The sequence below is a fragment of the Ranitomeya variabilis genome, chromosome 8, assembly GCF_051348905.1.
Source record: "Ranitomeya variabilis isolate aRanVar5 chromosome 8, aRanVar5.hap1, whole genome shotgun sequence".
Lineage (NCBI taxonomy): Eukaryota > Metazoa > Chordata > Amphibia > Anura > Dendrobatidae > Ranitomeya > Ranitomeya variabilis.
In genome coordinates this window covers 154,382,712-154,401,613 of record NC_135239.1, presented here as the reverse complement: position 1 = coordinate 154,401,613, position 18,902 = coordinate 154,382,712, and the positions used below count along the sequence as shown (strand labels likewise).

General features: G+C 43.4%; 1 protein-coding gene across 1 annotated transcript in view; it reads left to right on the top strand.

The window, feature by feature from the left end:
- LOC143788465 (cytochrome P450 2D15-like) overlaps window positions 1-18,902 on the top strand; it is a 74,400-nt gene that overhangs the window by 25,407 nt on the left and 30,091 nt on the right. The window contains exon 5 of the mRNA XM_077278158.1: window positions 18,520-18,693. Coding sequence (XP_077134273.1) covers window positions 18,520-18,693 — 174 coding nt within the window. The remainder of the gene's footprint in view (window positions 1-18,519; window positions 18,694-18,902) is intronic.

Here is an 18,902-nt window from a genome sequence, read left to right as displayed (position 1 = left end):
AATTTTATTTGCCATGTGTTTAACACTATGGTTCTGAAACGGCTTTAAAAAAGGCTAATACTTGCAATACAACGCAATTTTATTGCAAACTACAAAATTCAAGGACTAGTATGATTGAATAGTGTGAGTGTGCTCACTTTTGTATATGTTAACATACACAGGTTAATAAGTACATATAAGGATTAAATAAATATAGTGATTACATATATATGAAGATTAACTTCATACAGTATACTTAGATCATCACCAAGAGGCTTTTAACCATCTTCCATCTGGAATATCAGAGAAGCAACACCAAGACAGAGAACCCCTGGGAGATTACCTACCCTGCATGGGTGTTACCAATTATGCAGGTATCAGCACACTGTACATGTACAGGTACCCCAATTTTAGCATCTGTCTTTAGTTATGTTTCTCTGGTCTTATATAGCGATTTACACTATGTAGTAACTCTAGTTTCACCCAGACCTTCAAGTGGCCACTTTTCAAAGTTGGATGAAACTGAGATATCATGGACTCATCAGACGAGGGGCCATAAACCCCTAGAAAATAAAAGCCACAAGGATTTAGATCAAACCACCACTGGCATAGTTTCAGTAAACCTTAATGTTTTACAATGATAAACAGCAAACATATAGAGGCTTACAACTGTCTGTGAAGTGAATAAACAAGCATTAACCAAGATTGTGTCACTATGAGCATTGTCTGTCACATCTGTAAATGTTTTACAAGAAATGCAGCTCTGTGATTGTCTGAATGCATTGGGTATACAGTATTTAAATCTTGGTTACAAATCGCCATTTGTATACTCGCCATTTGTACATTTGACGCAGCCGAAGTTATGGCTCTCAATGAGAGAAACTAATATAGTGGACAAAGCTAAATTTTTAATGAACTACTGAGCCAAACTAACAGCATTGCTTTATCAAATTTATATGAAGTGTATTACATAGAAACATAGTAGCATAGTTATTAAAGTTGAAGGAAGACTTTAAGTCCATCTAGTTCAACCCATAGCCTAACCTACATGCCCTAACATGTTGATCCAGAGGAAGGCAAAAAAAAACCACGTGGCAAAGAGTAAGCTCCACTCTGGGGAAAAAAATTCCTTCCCGACCACATACGGCAATCAGACTAGTTCCTTGGATCAACACCCTAACAAGGAATCTAGTGTATATACCCTGTAACATTATACTTTTCAAAAAAGGTATCCAGTCCCCTCTTAAATTTAAGTAATGAATCACTCATTACAACATCATACGGCAGAGAGTTCCATAGTCTCACTGCTCTTACAGTAAAGAATCCGCGTCTGTTATTATGCTTAAACCTTATTTCCTCCAGAAGTAGAGGATACCCCCTTGTCCCTGTCTCAGGTCTATGATTAAAAAGATCATCAGAAAGGTCTTTCTACTGTCCCCTCATATACTTATACATTAACATAAGATCACCCCTTAGCCTTTGTTTTTCCAAACTAAATAGCCCCAAGTGTAATAACCTATCTTGGTATGGCAGACCCCCCAGTCCTCAAATAACCTTGGTCGCTCTTCTCTGCACCCGCTCCAGTTCAGCTATGTCTTTCTTATACACTGGAGACCAGAACTGCACACAGTATTCTAAGGGTGGTCGAACTAGTGACTTGTATAGAGGTAAAATTATGTTCTCCCCATGAGCATCTATGCCTCTTTTAATTCATCCCATTATTTTATTTGCCTTTGTAGCAGCTGCCTGACACTGGCCACTAAATGTGAGTTTGTCATCCACCCATACACCCAGGTCTTTCTCATTGATGGTTTTGCCCAGAGTTTTAGAATTAAGCGCATAGTTATACATCTTATTACTTCTACCCAAGTGCATGACCTTACATTTATCCCTATTAAAGCTCATTTGCCATTTATCACCCCAAGCTTCTAGTTTACATAAATCATCCTGTAATATAAAATTGTCCTCCTCTGTATTGATTACCCTGCAGAGTTTAGTGTCATCTGCAAATATTGAAATTCCACTCTGTATGCCCCCTACAAGATCATTAATAAATATGTTAAAAATAAGAGGGCCCAATACTGACCCCTGTGGTACCCCACTGCTAACCGCGACCCAGTCCAAGTGTGCTCCATTAATAACCACCCCTTGTTTCCTATTCCTGAGCCAGCTCTTAACCCACTTACACATATTTTCCCCTATCCCCATTATTCTCATTTTATGTATCAACCTTCCGTGTGGCACCGTATCAAAAGCTTTTGAAAAGTCCATATACACTACGTCCACTGGGTTCCCTTGGTCCAGTCCGGAACTTACCTCCTCATAGAAATTGATGAGATTAGTCTGACAGGAACGGTCCCTAGTAAACCCATGTTGGTATTGGGTGATGAGGTTATTCCTCTTCAGATACTCCAGCATAGCATCCCTTAGAAAACCCTCCAGGATTTTACCCACAGTAGAGGTTAAACTTACTGGCCTATAATTTCTGAGTTCAGTTTTTGTCCCCATTTTGAATATTGGCACCACATTTGCTATACGCCAGTCCTGTGGTACAGACCCTGTTATTATGGAGTCTTTAAAGATTAAAAATAATGGTCTATCAATGACTGTACTTAGTTCCTGCAGTACTCGGGGGTGTATCCCATCCGGGCCCGGAGATTTGTCAATTTTAGTGATTTTTAGACGCCGCCGTACTTCCTGCTGGGTTAAGCAGGTGACATTTAATATGGAATTTTGTTATCACTGATCATATTGGCTGCCATGGAATTTTCTTGTGTAAATACTGATGAAAAAAAGTCATTTAGCATATTGGCTTTTTCCTCATCCTCTTCCACCATTTCACCCAGACTATTTTTAAAGGGGACAACACTATCATTTTTTAGTTTCTTACTATTTACGTAGTTAAAGAATATTTTGGGATTATTTTTACTCTCTCTGGCAATGAGTCTCTCTGTCTCAATCTTTGCTGCCTTGATTTGCTTTATACAGAATTTATTTAACTTTCTGTATTTATTTAATGCCTCATCACTACCTACTTCCTTTAATTCTCTAAATGCTTTATTTTTGTCACTTATTGCGCCCCTTACAGCTCTATTTAGCCATATTGGTTTCCTCCTATTTCTAGTATGTTTATTCCCATATGGTATATACTGTGCACAGGTCCTATCCAGGATACTAATAAACGTCTCCCATTTTCTTTGTGTATTTTTATGTCTCAGGATATCGTCCCAGTTTATTGCACCAAGATCATCTCTCATCCATTGGAAATTTGCCCTCCTGAAGTATAGTGTCCTTGTCACCCCTCTACTACACATCTTATTAAAGGATACATGAAAACTTATTATTTTGTGTTTACTTTTCCCCAAGTGACCCCCAACCCTTATATTTGATATGTGGTCTGGCCTGTTGGTTAATATTAGGTCTAGCAGTGCCCCCTTCTTGTTGAGTCCTGAACCAATTGTGGAAGGTAATTGTCTCTCATAGTTGTCAAAAACCGATTACCTTTGCTGGAACTGCAGGTTTCTGTTCCCCAATCTATTTCAGGGTAGTTGAAGTCCCCCATAATAACGACTTCTCCTTGAGTCACAGCTTCATCTATTTGCTTTATGAGGATATTCTCCATTGCTTCCACTATTTTTGGAGACTTATAACAAACCCCTATCAGTATTTTATTATTTTTTCCCACTCCCCTTATCTCCACCCACAGGGACTCTACATTTTCATTAGATTCACCTATATTATCACTCAGGATGGGTTTTAAGGATGATTTTACATATAGACACACACCTCCGCCTCGCTTATCCGTTCAGTCATTTCTGAACAGACTATAACCCTGCAAGTTAACCTCCCAGTCATGGCTCTCGTCCAGCCATGTTTCAGATATCCCACACCATGTCATAATTATGCTCCAACACCATTAATTCTAATTCGTCCATTTTGTTGGCGAGGCTTCTGGCATTAGTATACATACATTTTATGTATCTCTCTGCACCTCTATTCTTTCTTAAATTATTAATTGATCTAACCCCACTCCCCATGCCACCGCCACCCCCAACTTCCTTATTTGTGCCCAGGTCTCTATCTGCACTATCTTCCCCTCCTATAAATTGAATACCCTCCCCCCATTCCCTAGTTTAAAAACTCCTCCAACCTTCTAGCCATTTTCTCCCCCAGCACAGCTGCACCTTCCCCATTGAGGTGCAGCCCGTCCCTAGCATAGAACCTGTAGCCAACTGTGAAGTCGGCCCAGTTCTGCAGGAACCCAAACCCCTCCATTCTACACCAATTCTTGAGCCCCTTAATAACCTTCCTAATCTCTCGTTGCGTCTCTTTGGCGTGGCACGTGGTACAGGCAGTATTTCGAAAAATGCCAAGTTGGAGGTCCTTGCTTTCAGCTTGCAGCCTAATTCCCTGAAATTGTTTTTAAGGACCTTCCACCTACCTCTAACTTTGTCGTTTGTGCCAATGTGCACCATGACCTCTGGGTCCTCACCAGCCCCTCCCAGTAATCTGTCCACCCGATCAGCGATGTGTCGGACTCGAGCGCCAGGTAGGCAGCACACCGTTCGACGATCCCTGTCTTTGTGACAGATTGTCGTCTCTGTTCCCCTAATAATTGAGTCCCCCACTACCAGCACCTAGTTATTAAACACAGTATACCCACACTAATCCACAGAATAATATTATTAATCTGGAAGATATTTAAATAAATCACAATATGCCCGTGGTTAGGATATGCTGTGAGACAACACCAGTGGAAACCACTGTAATCCAGAGACAGATACCAAACCACCGTGGATAGGAGATCACCAGAAAAAAATCAATGAATACGGGAATAAAAAAATAGGCCTTTATTTATAGAATTGGCAACAATTACATACAATAATAAAAGAATTTATTATATAAAATAACACATATAAAAGGTATATATACCCTACTGACGAGGTCAGGGAGAAAAAATGTTTTTCTGGTGATCTCCTATCCACGGTGGTTTGGTATCTGTCACTACCAGCACCTGTCTGGCCTGCCCTGCTCTCCTATTTCCCTCCTTACTGGAGCAGTCACTCCTCCGGCTTTCAGAGGACATGCCTGGCTACAGCAGTGCTACCCCTGTACTGGCATCCCCCTCATCTGCCAACTTAGCAAACTTATTGGGTTGTGCCAGATCAGGACTAGCCTCCCTGGCACTCTTCCCTCTACCCGGTCTTCTAACTGTCACCCAGATTGTGTCCAATGTGAGCAACCAGGCAACACAAAAAGGAGCTTTTTAAGGGAGCTCTTTAAGGTACACAAATGTTATGAAGTCTTTGCCAACAAGGAATCTGGTTTCACCAATGAGGGGTACCTTTCTTAAAAATATACTAGTGCCATCGCAGGCCCCTTGCCCAAAGCTCACCGGCCTATAACAGTACAAAGCACGTTCACCCTGGTGATCTAGTGGCAGTTAAACAAGAGACATTGCAGGAGACAAAGTTAAGAATTAGGCCCAATGTAGTGGTGTGTGTCTGTGAAACTTGTAATGCAGTGCATGAGCTGCCAAACAATTCCCCAATGGGGGTACCTTTTTTATAAATAGACTAGTGCTATCACAGCCCCCTTGCCCAAAATGCACCGTACAGAGCACGTTCACCCTGGTGATCTAGTGGCAGGTGAAGAACACATTGCAGGAGACAGAAAGAAGAAGTAGGCCCAATGTAATGTAATGCCCAATTCCCCAATGTGGGGTCCTTTTTTAAAAAAATAAGAGTGCCATCACAACAGCCCCCTTTCCCAAAATGCACTGTACAGAGTATATCCACCCTGTGTAATAATTATAGGGGATAATTCAGGAGACTCTGCGTGGAACAAGACAACAGGACACAGTTTTATAAGTGGTAAAGTTTATATTATCACATGGTGATTCAAGCAGGTGCAGAGAGAAACTCAAGTCCACAACACTTGGTGCAAATAATAAACGCAGCTTAGCAGTCAATAGGAAACTTCAGAGGTGGATGCAAACAAACAGAAAGTCTATGAAGCACAGTTATTCTTGAGGAAACTTGACACAAATAGATCCTTGACTTAGTCCAGACACAGATAGATATGCTATTAAGCAGTTCAAATCATATCTTAGCTCAACCAGGGAGGCCTGGTTAATAGTCTCAGGATTTGCAGAGCAGAAACAGCTTACATGTCCAGCAAATGCAGATGGAAGTAACACGAGCAGCAGATGAAGGAGGATTACTGAACACTGGTGTATGCAGCAGGAACTCAAAGCAGAGTGGCAGGATCTCCAACACAGGTTCACAGGAGCAGGTGCAGGTGCAAAGCCAGGGAGTAATCAGGAGCTGGATGCAAAGCAGAATAATCTAGCACAGACTGAAGGCTGGGGTGGAGTTTTATAGCAGGAAGACAAGTGCACATGAGACCAAAGACGCCATGTTGGAAAAGGGCAGTAATGCACAAAAGGTAAAAAATGTTCAGAGTCCTGACACCCTGGTGATCTAGTGGCAGGTAAAGGACACACTGCAAGAGACAGAGTTAAGAAGTAGGCCCAATGCAATGCAGTGGCCAATTTCCCAATATGGGGTCTTGTTTTTAGAAAATAAAATAGTGCCTTCACAGCCCTCTTCCCCAAAATTCACCGGCCTATAACAGTACAGAGCACGTTCACCCTGGTCATCTAGTGGTTCTGGATGATAAGGACGAGGATAACAACAATCAGACCAAATGTGAAAGAGTATACCCATGTGTGGTTGTGAAGAAGTGCATGAGAATACACCTCCCCAAAAGAGAGAATGTATTTGAGGTTATGTTTCGCTGTTTTCACTTGGTGGTGTACAGAATTCTTTCCCAATCCAACCCTTGTTCATTTTTATAAGAGGCAGCCTGTCAGTATTTTCAGTTGACAGGCGGATGCGTGTATCCGTTATAATTCCACCAGCGGCACTAAAAACCCGCTCTGACAGAACGCTAGCAGCAGGGCAGGCCAGGACCTCCAAGGCATAGAGAGCCAGTTCATGCCACGTGTCCAGCTTGGATACCCAATAATTAAAAAGCACAGAGGAATCACGGAGGATATTTGTATGATCTGCAAGGTACTCCCTCACCATCTTCACAAACATTGCACCCTTTACCTCTGTGCTGTCTCAATGGGAGGGTCTGAGAAAACTGTCCCAGAACTTTGCCATTGTTCCTCTGCCTGAGCTGGATTGCACTTCTGTCTCTCTCGCTTGGACTCCTTGGTTGTACAACAAACTCTGACGTCTGCTGCCAGCGTTCTCACATGGGAATTTTCTAAGTAATTCCAGTACAAGGGTCCTCTGGTACTGCAAAATTTTAGTACACCTCTCTGCTTCTGGTAGAAGAGATGGAAAGTTCTCCTTGTAGCGTGGGTCTAGAAGTGTCACCAACCTGTAATGAGTGTTACCCAAAATTTTTATAATGCGAGGGTCACGTGAAATGCAGCACAACATAAAGTCAGCCATGTGTGCCAGACTGCTAAAAGGCAAGACTTCCGTGTCCTCACCAACAGGACGACTGACCATGCTGTCCTCTTCCTCCTCATCCTTATCCTCCTCCTCCCTGTCCTCAGGCCATCCCCGCTGAACAGACAGTATGACAGCTGTGTTTGTAGTACCGTCTATAGCACATGAAAGTAGCTCCTGTTCTTCCTCCTCCTCCTCATTGACTACCAATCCACGATGAGAAGACATGAGGCTGAGTTGAGTGTAATCCCCCTGTATGGCTCCTTGCTCCATGTCCTTGTGCTCTGCCTGCAATACATCCTCATTAATTGTGAGCAGAGAGGTTTTCAGAATGCTGAGAAGCGGGATGGTGATGCTAATTATGGCGTCATCACCACTCAACATCTTGGTGCAGTCCTCAAAGTTTTGGAGGATGATACATATGTCGGACAGCCATGTCCACTCCTGATGTCTTATGTGAGGAGTTTGAACTGAATATCGACAGCCTTGTTGATGTTGGTAGTCAACAACTGCCCTCTTCTGCTCACAAAGCCTTTCCAATATAAGCAGCGTAGAGTTCCAGCACGTGGGGACATCACACACCAGCCAGTGAGCTGGAAGCTGCAAACGTTGCTGAAGCATGGCAAGGGTGGCTGAAGCTGTAGCTGACTTTCTAAAATGGGCAGACAGATGGCGTACTTTCACTATCAGATCCAGCAGCTCCGAGTAGCTTTTTAGAAAACGTTCAACCACGAGGTTAAGCACATGGGCCAAGCAAGGTACGAGTGTGAGCTCACCTTGCCTCAGAGCAGCCACCAGGTTACGGCCATAGTCACACATGGCCATGCCTGGCTGTAGGTTCAGCGGTGTTATCCAAACATCTGACTGCTCTTTCAGCTCTGTCCACAACTCTTCTGCATTGTTCAGTTTGTCACCTATGCAGATTAGCTTCAGCACAGCCTGTTGCCAATTGGCTGAGGCAGTGCTGCAGTGCTTCCAGCTTCTGACTGATGTGTTGATTTCAGAGATGGAGGATGAAGTGGAGGAGGAGGTGCAGGAGCTGTAGACTGTGGGGGCAACCCTGATTGACGTAGGGCCCGCAATCCTCGGCGTGGGGAGGATGTGGAACACATCCTCCCCACGCCGAGGATTGCGGGCCCTACGTCAATCAGGGTTGCCCCCACAGTCTACAGCTCCTGCACCTCCTCCTCCACTTCATCCTCCATCTCTGAAATCAACACATCAGTCAGAAGCTGGAAGCACTGCAGCACTGCCTCAGCCAATTGGCAACAGGCTGTGCTGAAGCTAATCTGCATAGGTGACAAACTGAACAATGCAGAAGAGTTGTGGACAGAGCTGAAAGAGCAGTCAGATGTTTGGATAACACCGCTGAACCTACAGCCAGGCATGGCCATGTGTGACTATGGCCGTAACCTGGTGGCTGCTCTGAGGCAAGGTGAGCTCACACTCGTACCTTGCTTGGCCCATGTGCTTAACCTCGTGGTTGAACGTTTTCTAAAAAGCTACTCGGAGCTGCTGGATCTGATAGTGAAAGTACGCCATCTGTCTGCCCATTTTAGAAAGTCAGCTACAGCTTCAGCCACCCTTGCCATGCTTCAGCAACGTTTGCAGCTTCCAGCTCACTGGCTGGTGTGTGATGTCCCCACGTGCTGGAACTCTACGCTGCTTATATTGGAAAGGCTTTGTGAGCAGAAGAGGGCAGTTGTTGACCCAAGGTCTGACTGGGTCCCAGCTTCCACTATGTTAACCCAGTGTGCCTTCAGTGAGATGTACCGTCCCTGCCCACAAGCACTCGTCCACTTGTTCTTGGTTAGGTGGACTTTCCCTGTAACAGCATTGTTGAGGGCACAGGTAATGTTGTGGGACACATGCTGGTGTAAAGCTGGTTTGGCACACTTGGAGAAATAGTGGCGACTGCAGACCGAGTACCTTGGGACGGCCGCTGCCATCAGGTTGCGGAAAGCTTCCATCTCAACGAGCCTAAAAGGCAGCATTTCTAGAGCAAACAGAAGAGAAATATTAGAATTTAGGACTGTGGCCTGTGGAGGGGTATTTCTGGTTGTGTTCCAAAGACTGGGTTATAGACAACTGAAGGCTTTGCTGGGACAAGGACGTGGATGGGCGTGATAATGGTGCTGCTTGACTGTGGGCCACAATAGGTGCAGGGCTAGAGGCATCTTCACATGCACGGTCTACTGGGGATTGGCTTCTCTGCAAAACAGTCGAAGAAGCAGTGGTGTGACCTGCAGGCAGTTGTCCTTGAGCCTGGGGTTCGGCCCACAGAGTTGGGTGCTTTGCTGCCATGTGCCTAATCATGCTGGTGGTGGTCAGGCTGGTTGTTTTGCTACCCCTGCTGATGCGCGCATGGCAGGTGCTGCAAATGGCCTGTTTGAGGTTATCGGCAGAGTCTTTATAAAATAACCAGACTCGGGAAGATATAACAGTTGGAATGGCTACTTCCCTCATGTTGATATTACGGGGAATGGATGCACGCTTTCTGTCTGTGGCCACCACACTGCTTCTTCCTGGCTGTTGTGGTGATATGTCTCCTTCCCCATGTGTGCTGTATCCCTCACTCTGCATGTCCTCCTGCCAGGTTTGGTCAGTCACTATGTCATCCACCACCTCATCATCCACATCCGCATCCTGCTCCTCCTCCTGACTTTCTGGCAATTGTGTCTCATTATCGTCCACCTCTTCTGACACTTTCCCACCTTCGCCTTCCCATGACCGGGGCTGGTCAAAGCTTTGGGCATCTGTACATGCAATCTCATCGGTCCCCACTTCAAGTTGACCGGCTGAGAGTTCAGAATCTTGAAATTGAAAACTGAAAAGCTCTTGAGAGTGTTCAAGTGTGGGATCAGCTGTCTCAGGGCACTCGGCATGGTGGGAGGAAGCAGGATCAGGGTGAGGAATATCCGGTACACACTCATGGCTACTCAGACTTGACCATGTGGAAGACATGGTGGTGGTGGTGGCTATGTGACTGGAAGCATTACCCGCTATCAAACCAACAATCGTTTCACACTGCTCTGGCTTCAATAGTGGTGTGCTGCGGTCCCCTAGAAACTGGGACAGGAAGGTCGGACGAGAAGATGTGGGTCTTTGTTGTTGCTCACTTTCTCCTTGGCCACGGCCTCGTCCTCTGTATGCACCATCATCATCACGTCCACTTCCCCGTCCCTTGCCCCTTGCCTTGCCCATTTTAAATGGACTACTGCACTATTTCAAATGCTCAACACAAATTTATTTATTAGTAGCCAAATAATATCTGATCACTTGATCAGTATGCCTGCAAATCTACGATTTTTAAAACCCAAACACCAGGCAGGCCTCAGCCTGATATAACGGACTGTGCTCAATTTTGGGGGGTTTTGTTGTGAAGTAAATTTATGCAAAATAGTGCTGTATAGAATTAGAGTATCAGTCAGCAAAAAAAGGGGTCCACCGACCTACAATGACCAAACTTTGAGCAGGCAGATATATGAGGGCTGTCACGGAAATACCACACTGGCAAAAACGTGTTTTTTCTTTTTTTAAATGCAAAATAGTGCTGTATAGAATTAGAGTATCAGACAGCAAAAAAAGGGGTCCACCGACTTACAATGACCAAACTTGGAGCACGCAGATATATGAGGGCTGTCACGGAAATACCACACTGGCAAAAACGTGGGGTTTTTTTTGTTTGTTTTTAAATGCAAAATAGTGCTGTATAGAATTAGAGTATCAGACAGCAAAAAAAGGGGTCCACCAGCCTATAATGCCCAAACTTGGAGCATGCAGATATATGAGGGCTGTCACGGAAATACCACACTGGCAAAAACGTGTTTTTTTTTTTTTAACCCCTTACTGACCTCGGACGGGATAGTACGTCCGAGGTCAGCTCCCCTGCTTTGATGCAGGGCTCCGCGGTGAGCCCGCATCAAAGCCGGGACATCTCAGCTGTTTTGAACAGCTGACATGTGCCCGCAATAGCGGCGGGTGAAATCGCGATTCACCCGCTGCTATTAAATAGTTAAATGCCACTGTCAAACGCAGACAGCGGCATTTAACTACCGCATCCGGCCGGGCGGCCGGATATGAGCACATCGCCGACCCCCGTCACATGATCGGAGGTCGGTGATGCTTCTCCATTGTAACCATAGAGGTCCTTGAGACCTCTATGGTTACTGATCGCCGGTAGCTGTGAGCGCCACCCTGTGGTCGGCGCTCACAGCACACCTGATTTTCTGCTGCATAGCAGCGATCTGATGATCGCTGCTATGTAGCAGAGGCAATCAAGTTGTGCCAGCTTCTAGCCTCCTATGGAGGCTATAGAAGCATGGCAAAAGTAAAAAAAAAAGTAAAAAAAAAAGTGAAAAAAATAAAAAAAATATAAAAGTTTAAATCACCCCCCTTTCGCCCCAATCAAAATAAATCAATTAAAAAAAAATCAAACCTACACATATTTGGTATCGCCACGTTCAGAATCGCCCGATCTATCATTAAAAAAAAGCATTAACCTGATCGGTAAACGGCGTAACGAGAAAGAAAATCAAAACGCCAGAATTACGTTTTTTTGGTCACCGCGACATTGCATTAAAATGCAATAACGGGCGATAAAAAGAACGTATCTGCACCAAAATGGTATCATTAAAAACGTCAGCTAGGCACGCAAAAAATAAGCCCTCAACCAACCCCAGATCATGAAAAATGGAGACGCTACGAGTATCGGAAAATGGCGCAATTTTCTTTTTTTTTAGCAAAGTTTGGAATTTTTTTTCACCACTTAGGTAAAAAACAACCTAGTCATGTTAGGTGTCTATGAACTCGTAGTGACATGGAGAATCATAATGGCAGGTCAGTTTTAGCATTTAGTGAAGCTAGCAAAAAAGCCAAGCAAAAAACAAGTGTAGGATTGCACTTTTTTTGCAATTTCACCGCACTTGGATTTTTATTCCTGTTTTCTAGTACACGACATGGTAAAACCAATGATGTCGTTCAAAAGTACAACTCGTCCCGCAAAAAATAAGCCCCCACATGGCCAAATTGACGGAAAAATAAAAAAGTTATGGCTCTGGGAAGGAGGGGAGTGAAAAACGAACACGGAAATATGAAAAATCCCAAGGTCATGAAGGGGTTAAAATGCAAAATAGTGCTGTATAGAATTAGAGTATCAGACAGCAAAAAAAGGGGTCCACAGACCTACAATGACCAAACTTGGAGCACACAGATATATGAGGGTTGCCACGGAAATACCACACTGGCAAAAATGTGTTTTTGTTTTTTTAAAAATGCTAAATAGTGCTCTACAGAATTAGAGTAATAGACAGCAAAAAAAAGGGGGTCCTCTGGCCTACAATGCCCAAACTTGGAGCAGGCAGATATATGAGGGCTGTCAGGAAATACCCCACTGGCAAATATGTGGCTTTTTTATATGCAAAATAGTGTTGTATAGAATTAGAGTATCAGACAGCAAAAAAAGGGGTCCACCGGCCTACAATGCCCAAAGTTGGAGCACGCAGATATATGAGGCCTTTTTCGGTGAATTTAAAACACAAAAAAAGTGGCACAAGGGTAGCACACACAACTATGCTACGTATGCCTGACAAACTATGATTTTTCAACAGGCCTCAGTCTTACAGAACAGACTGTATATTTTTGTTTTTTGGGGGTGAATTTTTGGAAAAAAAAAATCCAACTAGGTATATAGTAAAGAAGCTGCAGCAGCAGACAGTTATGGAGCTTTGGGAGGGATGCAGTGGGAGCAATGGATGCACATACCGTGCCTGCAGGCCTTGCACTAATGTGGATATGCTGTGCCCTGCCTACCTAGCGCTGCAATATTGGGACCCACGAATTCGCCCTAAAAAGGACTTTTGGTTTCTGAGGAGTTGTGGATTTAAGAGTTGCAGACCTACACTAACTCTAAAAACCACGATTCTGACCCTATCTCGGCACCAGCTCCCTCTACTCTCGCTGAATCAGGAACAGAATGCGGCAAACAGGGCGGTGACAGGTCTCTTATACTTGGGATGATGCTGTGCAGCCAAGCCAATCACTTCACGACCACAATAAAGATGGCTGCGGCATTTCATGGTCTGGGAGACAATCCCTGCACCGTGATTGGGTCTCTAAAGTCCGCCAAAAATGTTGGGTGGAGACACCAGTTACCGCCGAATAATCCCAGAAATGCTCGGTGCTCGCCGAGTACACCGAGCATAGTGATACTCGGGCGAGTAACGAGTAGTGGCTAGAACGTTTACTCATCACTACTCAGGAGGAATTGCACAGCAAATTGTATGGTGCAATTTCTCCTGATACGCTTGTGAAAATGCAAAATTTGGGGCCAAAATAACATTTTTGTGGGGAAAATGTTATTTTTTTTTATTTTCATAGCTCATTGTGAAGCACCTGGGGGTTCAAGGTGCTCACTACACATCTAAGTTAATTCCTTGAGAGGCCTAGTTTCCAAAATGGGGTCACTTGTGGGGTTTTCCACTGTTTAGGCACATCAGAGACTCTCCAAATGGGATATGACATCCGCTAATGATTCCAGGAAATTTTAAATTTAAAAAGTCAAATGACGCTCCTTCCCTTCTGAGCCCTGCCGTGCACTCAAAAAATAGTTTTCTCCCTCATATTGGGTATCGGCGCATTCAGTAGAAATTGCACAACAAATTGTATGCTGCAATTTCACCTGTTACCCTTATGAAAATGCAATATTTTGTGCTAAAAGCATATTTGTGCGGAAAATTTGATTTTTATGGCTCAAAGTTAAAAACTTCTGTGAAGCACCTTAGGGTTCAATGTGCTCACCACACATCTAGATCAGTTCTCTTAGGGGTCTAGTTTCCAAAGCGGTGTCACTTGTGGGGTTTTTCACTGTTTAGTCCCATCAGGGGCTCTCCAAACACGACATGGCATCCACCAATTGTTTCAGCAAATTTTCCATTCAAAATATCATATGGCGCTCCTTCCCTTCTGAGCTCTGCCGTGCGCCCAAACAGTGGTTTTCTCCTTCATATTGGGTATCAGCATGCTCAGGAGAAATTACACAACAAATCTTTGGTTTCATTTATTCCTGTTACCCTTGTCAAAATAAAAAAAAGTTGGATCTGAAGTCAATTTTTTTGTGAAAAAAGTTAAATGTTAATTAATTTTCTTTTAATAAATTCCTGTGAAGCACCTGAAGGGTTAATAAACTTCTTGAATAAAGTTTTGGCACCTTGAGGGGTGCAGTTACTGGAATGGTGTCACTTTTGGGTATCTTCTAACATATAGACCCCTCCAAGTGACTTCAAATGTGATGTGGTCCCTAAAAAAAAAACGATTTTACAAATTTTGTTGTAAAAAAGGAGAAATCACTGGTCAACTTTTAACCTTTATAACTTCATAAAAAAAAACTATTTTGTCTCTAAAATTGTGCTGATCTAAAGTAGACATGTGAGAAATGTTAGTTATTAACTATTTTGTGTAACACACAGTATCTCTGTGATTTAAGTGCATGAAAATTCAAAGTTGGAAAATAGCAAAATGTTCCAAATTTTCGCCGAATTTCTGTTTTGTTTCTCAAAAACGTAAGTCATACCGAAGAAATGTTACCACTATCATGAACTACAATATGTCTGTTGAAGCATTCCAGAGTTCTTGCCTGATACAGTGACAATGGTCATAATTGTAAAAATTGGCACGGTCAATAACGTGCAAATCACTCTTGGGGGTAAAGGGGTTAAACAACATATGGACAGGCCCAGACATCAATTTGATCTATTTTACGAGGCCTGGGCATTACATTTGATTGTCTAATGAGATCCAAATAGGAAAAGATGAGAATCCGTAAATTAAAAGGTTTAACCAGGACTATTTTTTTTATTGTTATGGGCCTACAAACTAACAGGCAGGTAGTTGCTAACTACATGTCTGCTCTACCAGGTACTGGCAAAGAGTGGTTACTGACTGCTCCTGCCGGCGATTCAGCCCAGTGAGAGCAGAGTGGAAGAGAAGCCACTGCTCTGTTGTAGTGATGTCAGTAGAAATCGCTGTATCACTGGTTGGGGTGGTCTGTCACCGCTCTGTGCTGGCAGAGATTGGTGCCAGGCACAACAGGCAGTTAGGTAGCAACTACCTGGCTTTTAGTTTTTAAGCTCATAGGAAAAAAATTGTCCTGGGTAAACCGTTTGTAAGGGTTAATCTGGCACTGCTCAACCCCTGATGCATAAGGAAGTCACATTTACGAATACCAGTCAGGACATGTGTACAATCGGCTATGAGTGTGGCCGAAGAACTCCCTTAACTTATTAATACATTTGAGATCTTCTTATGCGCCAATTCCGGACCCATTTTATTGAAGACCAGGCGTGGTACTAAAGATCCAAAGACTAGACATGGAATCTCACACTGCGCCCACCACCCACCCTAAGATGACAAAATTTCAAAACTGAGGCAAGTCACTGAAAAATCAGTGACCCATAGAAACACAGGAGGCAGATGGAGGGGCCAGAGCAGAAGAAGACCCTACCCTTCCAGGTCCGCCCCAATTCATAGTAGTTGTCATCAGAAGAAAACTTAAAACCATGAGTAAAAATTAACCACTGATCAGATTCCTTCAACAAAGGTATCAATTCAATCAATGTAATAATGCTATTATGGCCATACTTTCACTTTACAGTGCTAAATGCTGCTTAAGGCCGGCGTCACACTCAGCGTAAGACAATACGGTCCGTTTTTTACGGCCGTAATATGGCCGTAATACGGAGAAATGTTCCCAAAATAGTGATCTGTATGTCCTCCGTAGGCAGGGTGTGTCAGCGTATTTTGCGCATGGCATCCTCCGTATCTAATCCGTATGGCATCCGTACTGCGATATTTTCTCGCAGGCTTGCAAAACCGACATCTAATGGATTTATGTGCTCAAATGTCCGTTAAAACATATATACAGTATATATATATATATATATATATATGTCATTGAGACACACATATATATATTATGTATTTATAATAAATTCAGCGCGATATATGTGAAAAGCCGGTAATTCAATTGCCGGCTTTTCATTTCTCCTGCCTAAACCCGACATGATATGAGACATGGTTTACATACAGTAAACCATCTCATATCCCCTTTTTTTTTGCATATTCCACACTACTAATGTTAGTAGTGTGTATGTGCAAAATTTGGGCGCTGTAGCTGCTAAAATAAAGGGTTAAATGGCGGAAAAAATTGGCGTGGGCTCCCGCGCAATTTTCTCCGCCAGAGTGGTAAAGCCAGTGACTGAGGGCAGATATTAATAGCCTTGAGAGGGTCCATGGTTATTGCCCCCCCCTGGCTACAAACATCTGCCCCCAGCCACCCCAGAAAAGGCACATCTGGAAGATGCGCCTATTCTGGCACTTGGCCACTCTCTTCCCACTCCCGTGTAGCGGTGGGATATGGGGTAATGAAGGGTTAATTCCACCTTGCTATTGTAAGGTGACATTAAGCCAGATTAATAATGGAGAGGCGTCAATTATGACACCTATCCATTATTAATCCAATTGTCTGAAAGGGTTAAAAAACACACACACACGTTATTAAAAAGTATTTTAATGAAATAAACAAACAGGTTGTTTTAGTATTTTATTGCTCTCTCAATCCATCTGGAAGACCCTCACTTGGCAAAATAATAAACCAACAATATACATACCTTCGGATGAACTGTCAGGTCCCACGAAGTAAATACATCTGAAGGGGTTAAATCATTTTACAGCCAGGAGCTGCGCTAAAGCACTCGCTCGTGGTTGTAAAAACCCCGGGTGCTGAAAGGAAAGCAGGGTGATCTGTACTTACATTGAGTCGCGGTGAGGCGCCCTCTGCTGGATGAACTCATATGAACTCGAGCGTGGGAACTTTTCCAAGGCTGCAGTTCATGAAAACATCCACCAGAGGGCGCCTCACCGCAACTCAATGTAAGTACAGATCACCCAGCTTTCCTTTCAGCACCCGGGGTTTTTACAACCATGAGCAGTGCTTTAGCGCAGCTCCTGGCTGTAAAATGATTTAACCCCTTCAGATGGATTTACTTCGTGGGACCTGACAGTTCATCCGAAGGTATGTATATTATTGGTTTATTATTTTGCCAAGCGAGGGTCTTCCGGATGGATTGAGAGAGCAATAAAATACTAAAACAACCTGTGTGTTTATTTCATTAAAATACTTTTTAATAACGTGTGTGTGTGTTTTTTAACCCTTTCAGACAATTGGATTAATAATGGATAGGTGTCATAATTGACGCCTCTCCATTATTAATCTGGCTTAATGTCACCTTACAATAGCAAGGTGACATTAACCCTTCATTACCTCATATCCCACCGCTACACGGGAGTGGGAAGAGAGTGGCCAAGTGCCAGAATAGGCGCATCTTCCAGATGTGCCTTTTCTGGGGTGGCTGGGGGCAGATGTTTGTAGCCAGGGGGGGGCAATAACCATGGACCCTCTCTAGGCTATTAATATCTGCCCTCAGTCACTGGCTTTACCACTCTGGCGGAGAAAATTGCGCGGGAGCCCACGTCAATTTTTACCGCGATTTAACCCTTTATTTTAGCAGCTACAGCGCCCAAATTTTGCACATACACACTACTAACATTAGTAGTGTGGAATATGCAAAAAAAAAAAAAGGGGATATGAGATGGTTTACTGTATGTAAACCATGTCTCATATCCTGTCGGGTTGGGGAAGGAGAAATGAAAAGCCGGCAATTGAATTACCGGCTTTTCACTAACACCGCTGCGTATTTCTCGCAAGTCACACTGCTGGTCCGTGTGGAATCCGTATTTTTCTCGCCCCCATAGACTTTCATTGGCGTATTATTTGCGCAATACGCTGACAAACGCAGCATGCTGCGATTTTGTACGGCCATAGAAAGCTGTATAATACGGATCCGTAATATACGGCTGATAGGACCAGACCCATTGAGAATAATTGTGCCGTTTGTTTGGTGAGTTTTACAGATGTATTTTCTGCGCTCTTACGTCCGTAAAACTCGCTAGTGTGACGCCGGCCTAACCCTCAACACCTAGATCCATATATATAATACCGTATATGTTTTTTTCATAGGTGGTCTCTGCTATTCCTTGTCTGCGGCACATACCTGGGCTGGTCCAGAAGGTTTTTCAGCCTCAAGTCTACATGACAGCATATGTTTCAGACATGATTTCAGAGCAAAGAAACACTTGGGACCCTGGATACACAAGACACTTCATTGATGCTTTTTTGCTGGAAATGGAGAAAGTAAGTGTTCATGCTGGACGTTACTCTGGGTTGTGTGTAGTCTGACTGACCTGTTCTCCAATAAATAAGAAGTCTGGAAGGAGGAAATCTATAGAATTAACAAAAGGCAATGGAGGATATACAGTATATATATATATATATATATATATATAGATATATATATAGATATATATATAGATATATATATAGATATATATATATATAGATAT